The sequence below is a fragment of the Geotrypetes seraphini genome, chromosome 5 (assembly GCF_902459505.1).
Source record: "Geotrypetes seraphini chromosome 5, aGeoSer1.1, whole genome shotgun sequence".
Classification (NCBI taxonomy): Eukaryota; Metazoa; Chordata; class Amphibia; order Gymnophiona; family Dermophiidae; genus Geotrypetes; species Geotrypetes seraphini.
The window spans coordinates 91,134,636-91,149,687 of NC_047088.1; the positions used below are offsets into that span (position 1 = coordinate 91,134,636).

Consider the following 15,052-nt stretch of genomic DNA (forward strand, 5'->3'; position numbering starts at 1 on the left):
ATGTACTGCTGGACAGGGGGAGATAAACAGAAGAGAAAAGGGCTACTTCTGGACAGAGGGAGCAGGAAAGAGGTGCTGCTGGACAGAGGTGAGGTAAAAGGAAGGGAGAAGGGCTACTGCTGGACAGGGGGGAGAGACAGAAAGAAAAGACAGAAAGAAAGGGGGGCAGGGAGAAAGAAAGAAAGACACTTACAGAAAGAGAGAAAGAAATGCCTAAGTCTACACATCTATTCTAGCACCCGTTAATGTAACGGGCTAAAAAACTAGTTTTTCATAATCCTCTTGTGATTTAACAACTTTGTACAACTTTGTATAATCAGCAAATTTAATTATCTCACTAGTTATTGCTACCTCTAGATCATTGATAAATATATTAAAAATCCCCCTGGGGAACCCCACTATTTATCTCACAAAAATACCTCTCTTGTTTAAACTCTTCAGTGTTTTAAAGTACAGTGATAAGTACTCTTCTGTTAAACTTGTCTCAGGCAATCTTATACTTTTAAAGAATATTTTATAAGAGGAAGGGCCTCAGATCCCCGTGCGTTTTCAATAAGTTAACTCAACAACCTCACTGGACAGGGAAATAACCTCATTGGCCCCTTTCTCAATGAAGAAGGGTAAATAGTGGGGTTCGTCAATCAAAAAAATTATATAGGACACAGAGAGATCAATCTATAATCTCACAAAAATACCTCTCTTGTTTAAACTATTCAGTATTTTAAAGATAGGAACAGTGATAAGAACTCTTCTGTTAGACTTGTCTCAGACAATCTTATACTTTTAAAGAATATTTTATAAGAGGAAGGGCCTCAGATCCCCGTGTGTTGTCAGTAAGTTAACTCAACAACCTCACTGGACAGGGAAATAACCTCATCAGCCCCTTTCCCCCTCCTGCCTAGCAAGTCCCAGATTCTGTTACAGCAAAATTGTCAAAAAAAATTTTTAACATGAAACTTAGCTTAGGCGGGGAAGTTTTAGATGTGATAAAGTTCCTGCTGTCTTTGCTGGTTTGCTTCCGGAAGCGGGAGCAGACCAGCAAATACAGCAGGAACTATATATAACATCTAAAACTTTCCAGCCTAAGCTAAGTTTCATGTTAAAAAAAAAATTTTTGGACAATTTTGCTGTAACAAAATCTGGGACTCGCTAGGCTCAGGGGCCGATGAGGTTATTTCCCTGTCCAGTGAGGTTGTTGAGTTAACACTGACAACACACGGGGATCTGAGGCCCTTCCTCTTATAAAATATTCTTTAAAAGTATAAGATTGTCTGAGACAAGTCTAACAGAAGAGTACTTATCACTGTTCCTATCTTTAAAATACTGAATAGTTTAAACAAGAGAGGTATTTTTGTGAGATTATAGATTGATCTCTCTGTGTCCTATATAATTTTTTTGATTGACGAACCCCACTATTTACCCTTCTTCATTGAGAATATTGACCATTTAATCCTATTCTCTGTTTTTTGGGGAGTTTTTACTTTTTATTTTCAAATATTAAATTTATACAATCACATCACAATGTAATTCTTAGTAACAATAATTCAGCAAAGGAAAAATGTTTGCTATCGTTCACATATCAAAGGAAATTGAGACCAAGAGAAGAAAAAAGTAAAAGGAAATTTAAAAGATTTCAAAAGATTTCTTTTTATAGAGCATAAAGCCTAATCAGGGACAATATCTCAGCCAGCTCTACAGTATACAGTATATGTAGAGACACTTTCAATTCTTCTATAGAAACCACAAAATTCAATAATAATAATAAATTTATTTTTATATACCGCAATACCACTAAGAGTTCAAAGCAGTTTACAAAGGAAGAGACTATATACAGACAGTGATATTACAAATACTTCAAAAATTACATCAGCATAGGATTAATCAGATTAGCCTGGAGGAATTTGAAGATACATCAAAGTAAATATGGAGTCATAGAAATTTATTGAAAAGATAAGTTTTGATAGACTTTCTAAAGGTTTGATAGGAAAATGCATTTGAGATAAACTTAGTTAAATATTTACTCCATTTGCCTGCTTGGAATGATAGTGTTCTGTCAAGAATTTTTTTTGTAGCTACAAACCTTCAAGGATGGGAAAGCAAACAATTAAGCACTACATGTACGAGTTGTGCCTGAGAATTTGAAATGGTATGATAGATAAATTGGAGATGAGCCTGTTATAGTTTTGAAGCAGAGGCAAGCAAACTTAAAAATGACCCTTTCTTCCACAGGCAGCCAGTGCAGTTATAGTACAAGCTTACATGATCCGATTTTTTTCAGACCATAAATAAGACTGACCACAGCATTCTGAATGATTCTCAGTCGCTTAATGGTTTTCATGAAGGATCCCAGATATATTATGTTACAATAATCTAAGATACTTAAGATCAAAGATTGAACCAATAGTCAAAAAGAGGAGAAATGAAAATAATGTTTAATAGTACAAAGTTTCCATAAAGTGAAAAATAATTTTTTAACCTGAGAATTAGTGTGGTCTTCAAAAATCAGGCTTTCGTCCAGGATGATACTAAGAATTTTGATAGTAGAATTTATTGGGTAGTCTAACCCATTTACCCCCCTCTTCTACTAAACTGCGCTAGCGGTTTTAGCACGGGGAGCAGCACTGAATGGCCCGCGCTGCTTCCAATGCTCATAAGAGCTCAATGAGCTTCGGGAGCAGCGCAGGCCATTCAGCGCAGCTCCCTGTGCTAAAACCGGTAGCGTGGTTTAGTAGAAGAAGCCCTTAATCTCAGAGAGGTCTTCTTAATCTTATTATTAGAACTTGCCAAAAAATCTTAGTTCTTTTATATTCTTTTACCTTTTGTCTCTAATCTCATCTTTTCCTGATTTACACCATAGTTTTTCCAATTTACGTAATTCTCGCTTTAGAACTAGTAAATTGGTGTCATGTCAGCTGTCTGATAAACGTTATCTTTTCCTACATTCTTTCAAAGGTGCAATGTCTTATATAACTCCTATGTAATTCCTATGACAATTCTTCTGTAAAGTTACAGTTCTTGTAACTCCTGATAAATCTTATGTAATCCGCCTTGAACTGCTAGGTATTGGCGGAATAGAAATCACTAATGTAATGTTATTTAAAACTTGTTCACTAAAATTTTTCCAACCTAAAATAAAATGGATCAAAATCTGAATTGGATATTAAGCTATAATGCAGCCATAATTCTACTGGATTCAATAGTTCTCTTGTATGAATAGTTTTCTCTTTAAAATTATTCCTTGGCTTCATTTTGAATTGTCTTTTTATTTAGCATAATTCAAAGTTACATAAAAAATGGTCCGACCAAGGAGTTCTAAAAGCCAAAAAATTTCCCTCAAAAATATTACAACAGAAACAAGGAAATCACAAAAAAGACATTCTCAGAACCTGCACTGTAGAGTGCAGTGCCAGAAACTCCTGGCTTCGTTTCTGGATACACCTTGAGATATCAGGAAATATTTTAATTTTTGAACACAAAAACATCTGATTCATATAATGAAGAAACATTTTGATATAGAGAACATTCCTGTCCAGTTCTAAAGCAAAGGTCACAAATAAAGTTGCTCTATGTATCATTACATCCAAAGATCCGCCAAAAACTCAGTTAAATTTAATCCCATTTTAGATGATACATTTGAGCTTTGACAGAGATAAATATTAAGCTCTCACAATAGATGGTGTCCAAAGCAACTACCTTGACCTCTTGCTGGTTATATACTTGAACATGAACATTCAGAGCTCTCTTCACATTAGACATCTCAGAAGAAATATTAGTAGCCACTTCCATCAAAGAAGAATTCAATTTTTGCCTGGCGTTCCTATAGTACATCCAAAGTCACTATATTGGGCCTAGAGCACAGATGCTGCTTCCACAGTCATTCTTTCCCCCAAGGGAGCTAGGGTACTCACTGTTGGCAATTTCTGCGCCTCTGAATCTTCCCCTCCCAGGGGAGAAATCTATAGCAGGAGGGCCCTCCATGTGAGACCCTGCAAAAATTCCTTCCTGGGCAAATCCCTCCCTTCACTGGCCCTGGAAGAATTTCCTGGTTGTTTATAGGTCATTACGAGAGCAGGGCTTTAAGATCCCATCTATACTGCTGACAGAATCCACTGACAAATGAGCCAAAAAAGTCCACTGTCTCCGAACAAGTCAGAGTACAAAAGCTTTCTAAAATGAAGTGCTTCAGCTGCAGAGTAGAAGCCTGTGCTGGAGAGAACTGATGCACTTTCCCTCTTCTCTTCCCCATTACTAAATGAGAGGGAGTCCGCCAAAGCCATCACCTTCAATAAGCCATAGAGATCTGGCTCGAGCAACTGCTCATAACACCATCTTGATCTTCATGTGGGACACTCTTCATCTGGTTTCTCCTCAGAGGCTAATCTGATATGGGTAGCCCTACAGCATAGCTTTCTTGAGTCATTGCAAAACACAAGCCCCTCCACCACTACACTTCTTCCCTTGGTGCTCTGATCTCCTCCCATGGCTTTCAGTATCACCTCTATGCCGATGACTCACAGATCTCTCTCTCTACACCTGAAATCTCGATAGATATTCAGGCCCATGTTTCAACCTGCTTGTCTGACAACGCTACATGGATGGCTCACCACCATCTAAAATTAAAAATGTCCAAGACTGAGCTCTTTATCTTTTCACCTAAACTTGTCTCTCATCTTTCCCCGTTCTCTATTTCTGTGAACAACATACTCATCCTCCCTGTCTTGTCAGCTTGCAACCTTGGGGTAATCTTTGACTCATCTCTATCCTTCTCTTCACATATCCAACAAACTACCAAAACCCTGTTTCTTTTCTACAATATTGCTAAATTCAGACCCTTCCTTTCTGAGTACACTGCCAAGACCCTCATCCATACACTCGTCATCTCTCACCTAGTTTACTGCAACCTGCTTTTCACTGGCCTTCCACTAAATCATCTCTCTCCCCCTCAATCTGTTCAGAATGTTGCTGCATACCTCATATTCCATCAGTGTTGCTATGCCCACATTACCCATAATGTTGCTGCATACCTCATATTCCATCAGTGTTGCTATGCCCACATTACCCATATCCTCACATCGCTTCATTGGCTCCCTGTCCATTTCCGCATATTGAACTACAAGTGTATTCACTCCACAGTTTCTCAGTATCTCTCCTCTCTTCTCCATTGCCCCCCTCCCCCACCCCCCGGGCACTCCACTCATTGGATAAGTCTCTTATCTGTACCCTTTTCCTCTACAGCCAACTCCAGACTCTGTCTCTTCTACCTTGCTGCACCGTATGCCTGGAACAAACTGCCTGACTCAAAATGTCGGACTCCGTCTCTAACAGTATTCAAATCCAGACTCAAAGCCCACTTCTGTGAAGATGCTTTCAATTTCAAGCCCACCTTCTAAGCACCAATATCTATCTTATCATTCTCTCTTTAGTACCCCCACCTGAGTATTGATACACCTTCTTGTCCAGTTTGTCTGTCTTAACTATATTGTAAACTCCTTTGAGCATGGACTGTCTCTTCTCTGTTTAGATGTACAGTGCTGCATATGTCTAGTGTGCTATAGAAATGATTATTATTAGTAGTATAAGTGCCTAGGATCTCTAAGGGAGAAGAAGGGATAATAGATGACATGGATGGGCAGACTGAATAGGCCATGTGGTCTTTATCTGCCATCATTTTTTTCTGTATAAGCCCACTCTGATTATTTGTCTGTTTTACTGAAATTTTCCTTTATATTAATTTCAAGTATTGTATTCTGCTTTGGTGCCCTTAATATTGTAGCATAATATCAGTTAAGAATAAATCTGAAGGAGATCATTTATTTTCATAAAAATGAATCTTAAGAAAACTTACTGTTTTTCTTGCTGCTGTGTCTTTCAGTATGTATTGTGTAATAGTTTTGAAAGAAATAATTATATGCCTACTTTTCCATAAGTGTTTTCTAATCTCTAGTTCTGGGTAATGAAAGTATCATGCCAGGCTAGAGCTGCAGCCTGTGAGCACTGTAACAGATCAGGATGAAAGAGCAATATTTTGCCATTATTTTATGACATTTATATTTATGATTTCCTTTTTATTTGTTCAGCATCTTCTGAAATTAAATACTGAATGTAAGAAACAAGAGGCGGAACTAATAAAACTGAGAGAAGAGAAATTACAGTCTGAAAAACTCTTGGAATCCCTGAATAATCAGGTAAAACATAGTCTGAATTCATGCTCAATCCCATGTTTGTGGAACAGCATTAGGGCCCCTTTCACAAGCTGCGGTAGCGATGCTGCTGTGGTAAATGCACTGAAGCCCATTCAATTCCTGTGGGCTTCGATGCATTTACTGTGGCAGCATTGCTACCGCAGCTTTGTAAAAGGGGCCTTTAGTTTCAAACAGGAAGTACCTGTAGATCATTCTGCAGTTCTTAATTTCATCATTTGTCCCATTTTAAATGAAGGTTTAGAAAAGTAGTACCAGTGGAAGCTTCAGGTTGTGATCTTGCCTAGCTTATGTTGCCTCCTTTTCTGTGGAAATCCCTCTATTAAACACTTCTCAGCTTTAATAGCTGTGTCTTCTTGGAATACTGTAGAAGCACTGGTAGCCGTTCTTGTGCCTTAAACTTCTTAATTCTATAATATTGTATGCACATTTACATACGCTGTGTACAAAATTGTGTTTGCTATAGAATACCAGCAAAAAAATGAGTGGAATTGTCCAATCAGAAAGGTGCACAAATAAAAGTGTCTTTCAACTCATCTGATTGATCTTTATTCATCCAAAGTCACTCGACCCGACATGTACATGTTTCGGCCCTAAGGCCTGCGTCAGGAGTCTATAAGTCATATACAGAAACATCAATAAAAACTTTTAAACACATATAAAATTATATAATAATTATTAAAAACAAAATAATTAAAAACAAGCACAACGAATAGCAATATATGCAAAATATATAAAACTATAAAAAACAGCAAATTCCATCAATGCAATTATATATAAATATAAAAATGAATACAGACATACTTGTTATTTAATCAATATAGTTAATGTTATCCATATAAAAAAATATATATAATTAATATCATGCATATAAAAATTATAAAAAAATATAATATATATATAAAAATATATATAAAAATGGACAAAAGTATTCATATAATTCAATAAAAATGTAACTAATATAACATATGTAGATCATAAAGTATTTCATGATAAATAATAACCACTTGTGCAGAAGAGACCTCAAAAAATAATAATCCATAATAAATAATAACCACTAGTGCAAAAGAGACCTCAAGATATAAAGACTATATAGGACTTATATAAAAAAAGACACAATCAATGATATACTATCAATCAAACGTTAAAAAATTTTATATAATTGTGAGACAACTGAGAAGACTAAATGAGTCTCTTCTGCACAAGTGGTTATTATTTATCATGAAATACTTTATGATCTACATATGTTATATTAGTTACATTTTTATTGAATTATATGAATACTTTTGTCCATTTTTATATATATTTTTATATATATATTATATTTTTTTATAATTTTTATATGCATGATATTAATTATATATATTTTTTTATATGGATAACATTAACTATATTGATTAAATAACAAGTATGTCTGTATTCATTTTTATATTTATATATAATTGCATTGATGGAATTTGCTGTTTTTTATAGTTTTATATATTTTGCATATATTGCTATTCGTTGTGCTTGTTTTTAATTATTTTGTTTTTAATAATTATTATATAATTTTATATGTGTTTAAAAGTTTTTATTGATGTTTCTGTATATGACTTATAGACTCCTGACGCAGGCCTTAGGGCCGAAACATGTACATGTCGGGTCGAGTGACTTTGGATGAATAAAGATCAATCAGATGAGTTGAAAGACACTTTTATTTGTGCACCTTTCTGATTGGACAATTCCACTCATTTTTTTGCTGCTTTGTTCCTTGTGGATTTGTTTCCCCTGTTTTCTACTATAGAATACCAGCAGTTTATTTATTTGTTGGGTTTTATATCCTGTCCTCCCCAAAGAGCTCAGAACATGTTACAGATTAAATGTCATAGCATAAGAATATTCGTAGATCGATGCATGTTGAGGCATCTTATCTTACATGGTGATAAGACTATACAAAATTACGGAGTCATAGTATAAGTTCTATCAGAGATTCCTGAGTCTAGCAGATGATCAGATATTTCCAAGTGGAGAGGATACGCAAAGATACAGGTTTTTATGACTTTCATGACATTTAGAAGGCCCTCTAGGGATCTGATGTGTGGTGGTAGGTTGTTCCATAGGTTTGGTAGATAATGGGAGTAGGATCGTTTCCGGGCTGGAGCTGGAGAGCATGTCCAGGGGGTGTATTTGGTCGAATTTCATTTTGGGAGCAAATCATTCACCTGTGGGTGTAGGGATGGAGTTTGTGTGAGAAATATGTGGGTACCATGCTATGGAGGGATTTGTATGCTAGTACTAGGCCTTTAAAGATACAGCGTTTGGTTATGGGTAACCAGTGGGCTTGTAGGCTTTTAATAGCCTGATTACTGCATTTTGAACTCATTGTAGTCGTTGGATGTTTTTTGCTGTTAGTCTGTTGAATAAAGCATTGCAGTAGTCCAGGAGTGAAAGAACAAAGGTATATAGCAGTTGCATGAAGTCCTGTTCAGTGAAGTAGCTTCTTATTTTTTGGAGCTCTCGGAGATAATAGAACAAGGAGGAAACCACTTGTGAGATGCGGCTGGAGAGTGAAAGGTTTGAGTTGAGGGCGATTCCTAGGCTTCGTACTTCATCTTTTGCCGTCAAGGTAGTTAATTCCCAGTTTAGAAAGGGGTGGGAGAAGGAATTTTTTTTCTTTCCTGATACATAGCAGCTCATTTTTCGAGGCATTCAGTTGGAATTTTTGTGGTCATCCAAAGTTTGATTTCGGACAGACAGATATCATCAGTGGAGGAGTGGATTTTTATTTGGTATTTTTGGGTTATATCTAGAACAGGTCTGATGTAGAGATTGAAGAGTAGGGGGGATGATAGGGCTTCTTGTGGTACTCCATATTTGATTAGTTTTAGTTTGGTACTAAGTAGTACTCTTTTGTGTTCTGTGGCTTAGAAAGGCCTGAAGCCAGTGTAGACCCGTGTCACAGATGTCATGGGTAAGGAGCAGCAAAAGGTCAATAGTGTTGATGGCTGCACTCAGTACGAGCAGGACATCACTTCCTTTGTCCAATGGTTTCCAGCAGTCGTCTATGATGTCTAGGAGGACAGTTTCATTGCTGTGGTGTTTCCTGAATCTTGACTAGAATGTGGACAAAGCCTCCTGTTTGTCAATAAAAGCTTGCAGTTGGGTTAGCGTTACCTTTTCCAGTATCTTAGATATGAATGGTAGGTTGGAAATGGGTCTGAAGTTGCTAGGTGTGTTTGGGTTGAGGGAAGACTTTTTCAGGATTGGTCTAATTGCTGATTTCCAGCTTTCAGGCAATAGTCCTGTTTGTAGCGAGGCATGGATGAGTGGGAGAATTGAGTTTACAAAGGAGTCTTTGACATTAAGAGATGTGATGGACATGGGTCCAAAATGGAATTGGAGGGCCTGATTGTGCCTACTATTTCAATAAGATCTTCATGGGAGATGATATTGAAGCAGGTCAGAGCCTTTGCTGATACTGTTGGTATTATATTGAGGTGGAGATTGTGAGGTTTTGGCATTTGTGATGTGATGGGATGGAGTCAAGGTTTGAGCAAATTTTGTTGATTTTTGCCTGCGAAGGAGCATGTCTCACTGTTGAGGTTAGTGTTATGTGCTCTTAATTACTTAATACTTAATTAGCCATAACTGGCAATAATTGACTTAAATTTATACTTATCACTATAACTCCAGAGTTACCAGATGGTAAGTTGGCATTCAATAAAGTCAGTGCCTAAATTGTGTAATATGCAGCTACAAGAGGGGTACACACAGGTGGGGCATGGGCAGGTCCCACATTATGTAAGCAACTTATAGAATACTATACATTACATGCTATAATTCAACATTTAGGTGCCCCCACTTACACCTGCCATAAACCATGTGTAAGAGCTTATGCCTAAATGTTGGTGTATAAATGCCAACTTAGGCTTTATTCAATAACGGCATCTGGGTGCCTAGATGCTGTTACTGAATAACACGTTTGCTCACTTTGGAGAAAAAATGCTCCTTCCACTGTGGTCATTCTGGGGAGGGCACTTATATGGTTTACAGGCACTCACAAGATAAGTCTGGCCATTCTTGTGATACTGACAAGAAGCAGTTGCAAAAATCCATAAGTTATGCTTCTCACAAAGATACTGGTCACATGCATACTTTTACTTTGGGGAAACTTAGAATGCTTTGTTTTTGTCATTTAAATCAATAAGTAAAAGCCCCCCTAAGTTTAGTTGTCATCTTATTACCTAACAGCTCTCTGTACATGTTAATTCGGTTGGAGGCAAAAGTTTTTAAAAAAGAGAAATGCATTTTGACCTCAAATGCAATGGTCAGTATAAATTTATGAAACAAACCTTTTCTCTGGAGACTGCCTCAAGTATCGCACCCAAAAATATATTGCCTTTACATTTTTCAATGTGCAGTTTTATTTTGAAATTTAGTTTTTCAGTCATAATTGTCCCTTGCCTATAGGTTTTGTAGTTTCATCTCTTTGAATCTCTTCCTCTGAAATTTAGTAAAATTTATTATCCCAGGACAAGCAGGCAGCATATTCTTAACGTATGGGTGACGTCACCGACCGAGCCCCGGTACGGACCTTTTTAACTAGAAAGTTCTAGTTGGCCGCACCGCGCATGCGCGAGTGCCTTCCCGCCCGACGGAGGAGTGCGTGGTCCCCAGTTTCTTTGTTTCCGCGGAGCGAAGAAGTCGCATGTGTTTCAACGGCCGTTGAAATTATTTAGTTTGCCTTCCCGCTCGCGTATTTTTTCCGAATTTCTTCTTTTTTCCCCTTTGGATTACTTTATTTTTCTTTAAAAAAAAAAAAAAAAACTCGTCAAGTTTTCTTTATTTTTTCGAGCCAGCCCCGGCGGGGCCTGTTGTCACCATACAGGCCTCCGGCTTTGATTTTGCGGAGGCCGTGTTTCTCTTCATGCCCCCTCAACCGGGTTTTAAGAAGTGCCAGCGGTGTGCACGCCCGATCTCTCTCACAGACCCGCACAATTGGTGCCTCCAGTGCCTGGGTCCAGAGCATCGGGCTGACACCTGCACCCGCTGTGCTACGCTTAAAAAGCGCACTTTGAAAAATAGACAGATCCAGCAAAATATTTTGTTTGGTACCGGATCTGCCATGGAACCTGCCGCAACGTCGACGGCACCCCAAAAGTCGGCACCGACGACGTCGACGCCACCGGACCCTTCCTCGGGGTCGTTGGGCCCAGGTAAGCCGGCTAAGAAGCCTTCCACTTCCCTCGAGCGCCCTCCTGCCACGGTTGTGACACCGGCCCTTCCGGCACCGCACCGGCCCCGCAAACGCTCCGCTCCGATCTCGGTGATTGCCTCATCATCGGCCTCCTCATCGCCGGAGCGTAGAACGGCACCTATGGTACCGAAGAAGAAAAAAGCGGTACCGGTGCCTCCCCTGGATGACCGCATCGCAGCCATACTCCAAACACAGTTACAGGAGCAGCTGCAACAACAACTCCAACAACTGTTGCCGGCGTTGCTGACACCGCACCTTCCGGTACAAGACCGGTCCGAGCCTCGCACTGTCCCATCGGTATCGACCCCCCTCAGTACCGATTAATACCTCCATGCCGGTGCTCTTGGCCGAAACACCTACAGTGCATACCCGTGCTGCTGCCGACCCTGTCTGGTCCCAGGAACGACATCGGTCTTCCTCACCCGGTACCGCCTCGGTGCGCTCAGGCAAATCTCTCTCAAAGACCCGCCATGCCGAGCCCTCCACGCCGATGTCCAAACGTACGCACCCCGACGTTAGGGACCCAGACTTGTGGGAAGACTCCCCTCACGTTACCGAAGAGGACGCTTCGTCAACCGACGAAGAACCCTCCATGACCGACACCGTCTCCAAACCAGAGCAATCCTCTTTCTCTAAATTCCTTAGGGAGATGTCAGCAGCTCTTTCCATCCCCTTAGAGTCCAACTCTAAGAAGTCTCAGGCTTTCCTCAATGCCCTAGACTTTGAGCAACCTCCCAAGGAATTTCTAAAGTTGCCCGTCCACGACATCTTACGGGAAACTTTCTATAAGAACTGGGAGACTCCCCTCACTGTTCCCGGAGCCCCTCGTAAATTGGGTAGCTTGTACCGGGTTATTCCAATCCCAGGGTTTGACAAACCTCAATTGCCCCACGAGTCCCTCCTGGTGGAATCTACTTTGAAAAAATCTCAGGGTTCCAGTGTATATGCCTCCACTCCTCCTGGCAGAGAGGGAAAAACCATGGATAAATTTGGTAAACGCCTTTTCCAAAATGCCATGCTAGCCAATAGAGCCAACAACTACACCTTCCACTTCTCCTTCTACATGAAGCATCTGGTGCAACAGCTCTCCTCCTTACAGAAATATCTTCCTGAACGTAAGGTCCCTCTTTTCCAGCAACAAATTTCCAGCCTCCTCCAACTCAGAAAATTTATGGTTCGCTCCATCTACGACTCATTTGAGCTGACCTCTCGCGCATCTGCCATGGCGGTGGCCATGCGCCATTTGGCATGGCTGAGAGTCTCTGACCTAGACATTAACCATCAGGACCGCCTGGCTAACGCACCTTGTCTGGGCGATGAACTCTTTGGAGAGTCCCTGGACTCAACAACCCAGAAACTCTCAGCACATGAGACCAGGTGGGACACTCTGATCAAACCTAAAAAGAAGACTCCACCTGCTCGTCCCTACAGACAACAGTCTTCTTACCAGCATAGGTTCTCTGCCAGACCTCTCAACCCGCCTCAACAACAGTCTCGCCGTCCTCGCCACCAACATCAGACTCAGGCTCGCCCACAGACTCAACCTGCCAAGCTTCCTCCTTCATCTAAGCCGTCTCAACCCTTTTGACTCTTTTCTCCAGAGCATAGCCATTCTCCCACCATCGCTACCTCTCCCTCAACCTATTGGAGGACGTCTTCAGCTTTTCCTCTGCCGTTGGGAGGTCATCACTTCGGACCAGTGGGTCCTCCACATCATTCGCCACAGCTACTCTCTCAACTTCCAGACTCTTCCACCAGACCATCCTCCCGTAGAGTCTGCTTCTCACTCCTCCCAAACCCCCCTTCTCCTGAGGGAGGTCCAATCCCTCCTTCTCCTCAATGCCATCGAAGAGGTACCTCCGAACCAAAGGGGTCAGGGATTCTACTCCCGCTACTTCCTGGTTCCCAAAAAAACAGGAGACCTTCGTCCCATCCTCGATCTCAGGGAACTCAACAAGTGTCTAGTCAAAGAGAAGTTCAGAATGCTCTCCCTAGCCACGCTTTACCCTCTTCTCTCCCACCACGACTGGCTATGCTCCCTAGACCTCAAGGAGGCCTACACTCACATCCCAATCCATCCGACTTCACGTCGCTATCTACGGTTCCAGATACAGCACCATCACTATCAGTACAAAGTGCTACCCTTTGGCCTCGCATCATCGCCCAGAGTGTTCACTAAGTGCCTTATTGTGGTGGCGGCCTTCCTCAGGTCTCACGACCTTCAGGTGTTCCCCTACTTGGACGATTGGCTGGTGAAAGCACCTACGTCTCCGCTTGTGCTACAAGCCACTCATCACACCATCTCGTTCCTCCATCTCTTGGGTTTCGAGATCAACTACCCCAAGTCGCATCTGCTTCCCACACAGCGACTTCAGTTCATTGGAGCAGTTCTCGACACCACTCTAATGAGGGCATTTCTCCCCTCCGACCGCCATCGAACTCTGCTCCATCTCTGCCGTCAGGTGCTCCTTCATCACTCCATTCCAGCTCGACAGATGATGATCCTCCTGGGCCACATGGCCTCGACGGTCCATGTACTTCCTCTGGCGCGACTCCACCTCAGGACACCTCAGTGGACTCTAGCCAACCAATGGTCACAGACAACCGATCCTCTTTCTCATTCCATCTCTGTGACATCGTCTCTTCGGCAATCTCTTCAATGGTGGTTGAACTCCTCCAATCTTTCCAGGGGTCTACTCTTTCATCTACCCCCTCACTCCATGATCATAACCACAGATGCCTCCCCTTATGCGTGAGGAGCCCACCTAGGAGATCTTCGCACCCAGGGACTCTGGACCCCCCCCGGAGCGTCAGCATCACATCAATTTCCTGGAACTCAGAGCCATGTTCTATGCTCTCAAAGCTTTCCAGCACCTTCTCTACCCTCAGGTCCTTCTCCTGTGCACAGACAACCAAGTCGCCATGTACTACATAAACAAGTAAGGCGGCACCGGATCTCCCCTCCTCTGTCAGGAGGCCATCCGCATCTGGACCTGGGCCATGGCCCACAGTCTCTTCCTCAAGGCTGTCTATATCCAGGGCGAACAGAATTCCCTGGCCGACAATCTCAGCCGCATCCTTCAACCTCACGAGTGGACCCTGGACCCTCCCACGCTCCGCTCCATCTTTGCTCGCTGGGGCACTCTGCAAGTGGACCTCTTTGCAGCTCCTCACAACCATCAGCTGCCCCAGTTCTGTTCCAGACTCTTCTCCCCTCATCGTCTAGCCCCGGACGCATTCCTGCTCGACTGGACGGATCGGTTCCTATATGCCTTTCCTCCGCTACCTCTGATGTTGCGGACATTGTCCAAACTCCGCAGGGACAGAGCCACCATGATTCTCATCGCTCCTCGGTGGCCTCACCAACACTGGTTCTCCCTCTTGCTTCAGCTCAACTCCAGGGAGCCCATTCCTCTTCCTGTGTTTCCTAGTCTACTTACACAGCAGCATCAGTCTCTACTACATCCCAATCTGTCCTCGCTCCACCTGACAGCTTGGTTTCTCTCGGGCTGACCTCTCCAGGGAATCTGTTGCAGCCCGTCCGTCGTATTTTGGATGCTTCCAGGAAACCGGCCACCCTCCAATGTTACCATCAGAAGTGGACCCGGTTCTCCTC

General features: G+C 41.7%; 1 protein-coding gene across 4 annotated transcripts in view; it reads left to right on the forward strand.

Annotated features, from left to right (window-relative positions):
• LOC117361545 (ecto-NOX disulfide-thiol exchanger 2-like) overlaps positions 1–15,052 on the forward strand; it is a 323,082-nt gene that overhangs the window by 208,029 nt on the left and 100,001 nt on the right. For all 4 annotated transcript variants that reach the window (XM_033947012.1, XM_033947013.1, XM_033947011.1 and 1 more), the window contains exon 11: positions 6,078–6,185. In XM_033947012.1, coding sequence (XP_033802903.1) covers positions 6,078–6,185 — 108 coding nt within the window. The remainder of the gene's footprint in view (positions 1–6,077; positions 6,186–15,052) is intronic.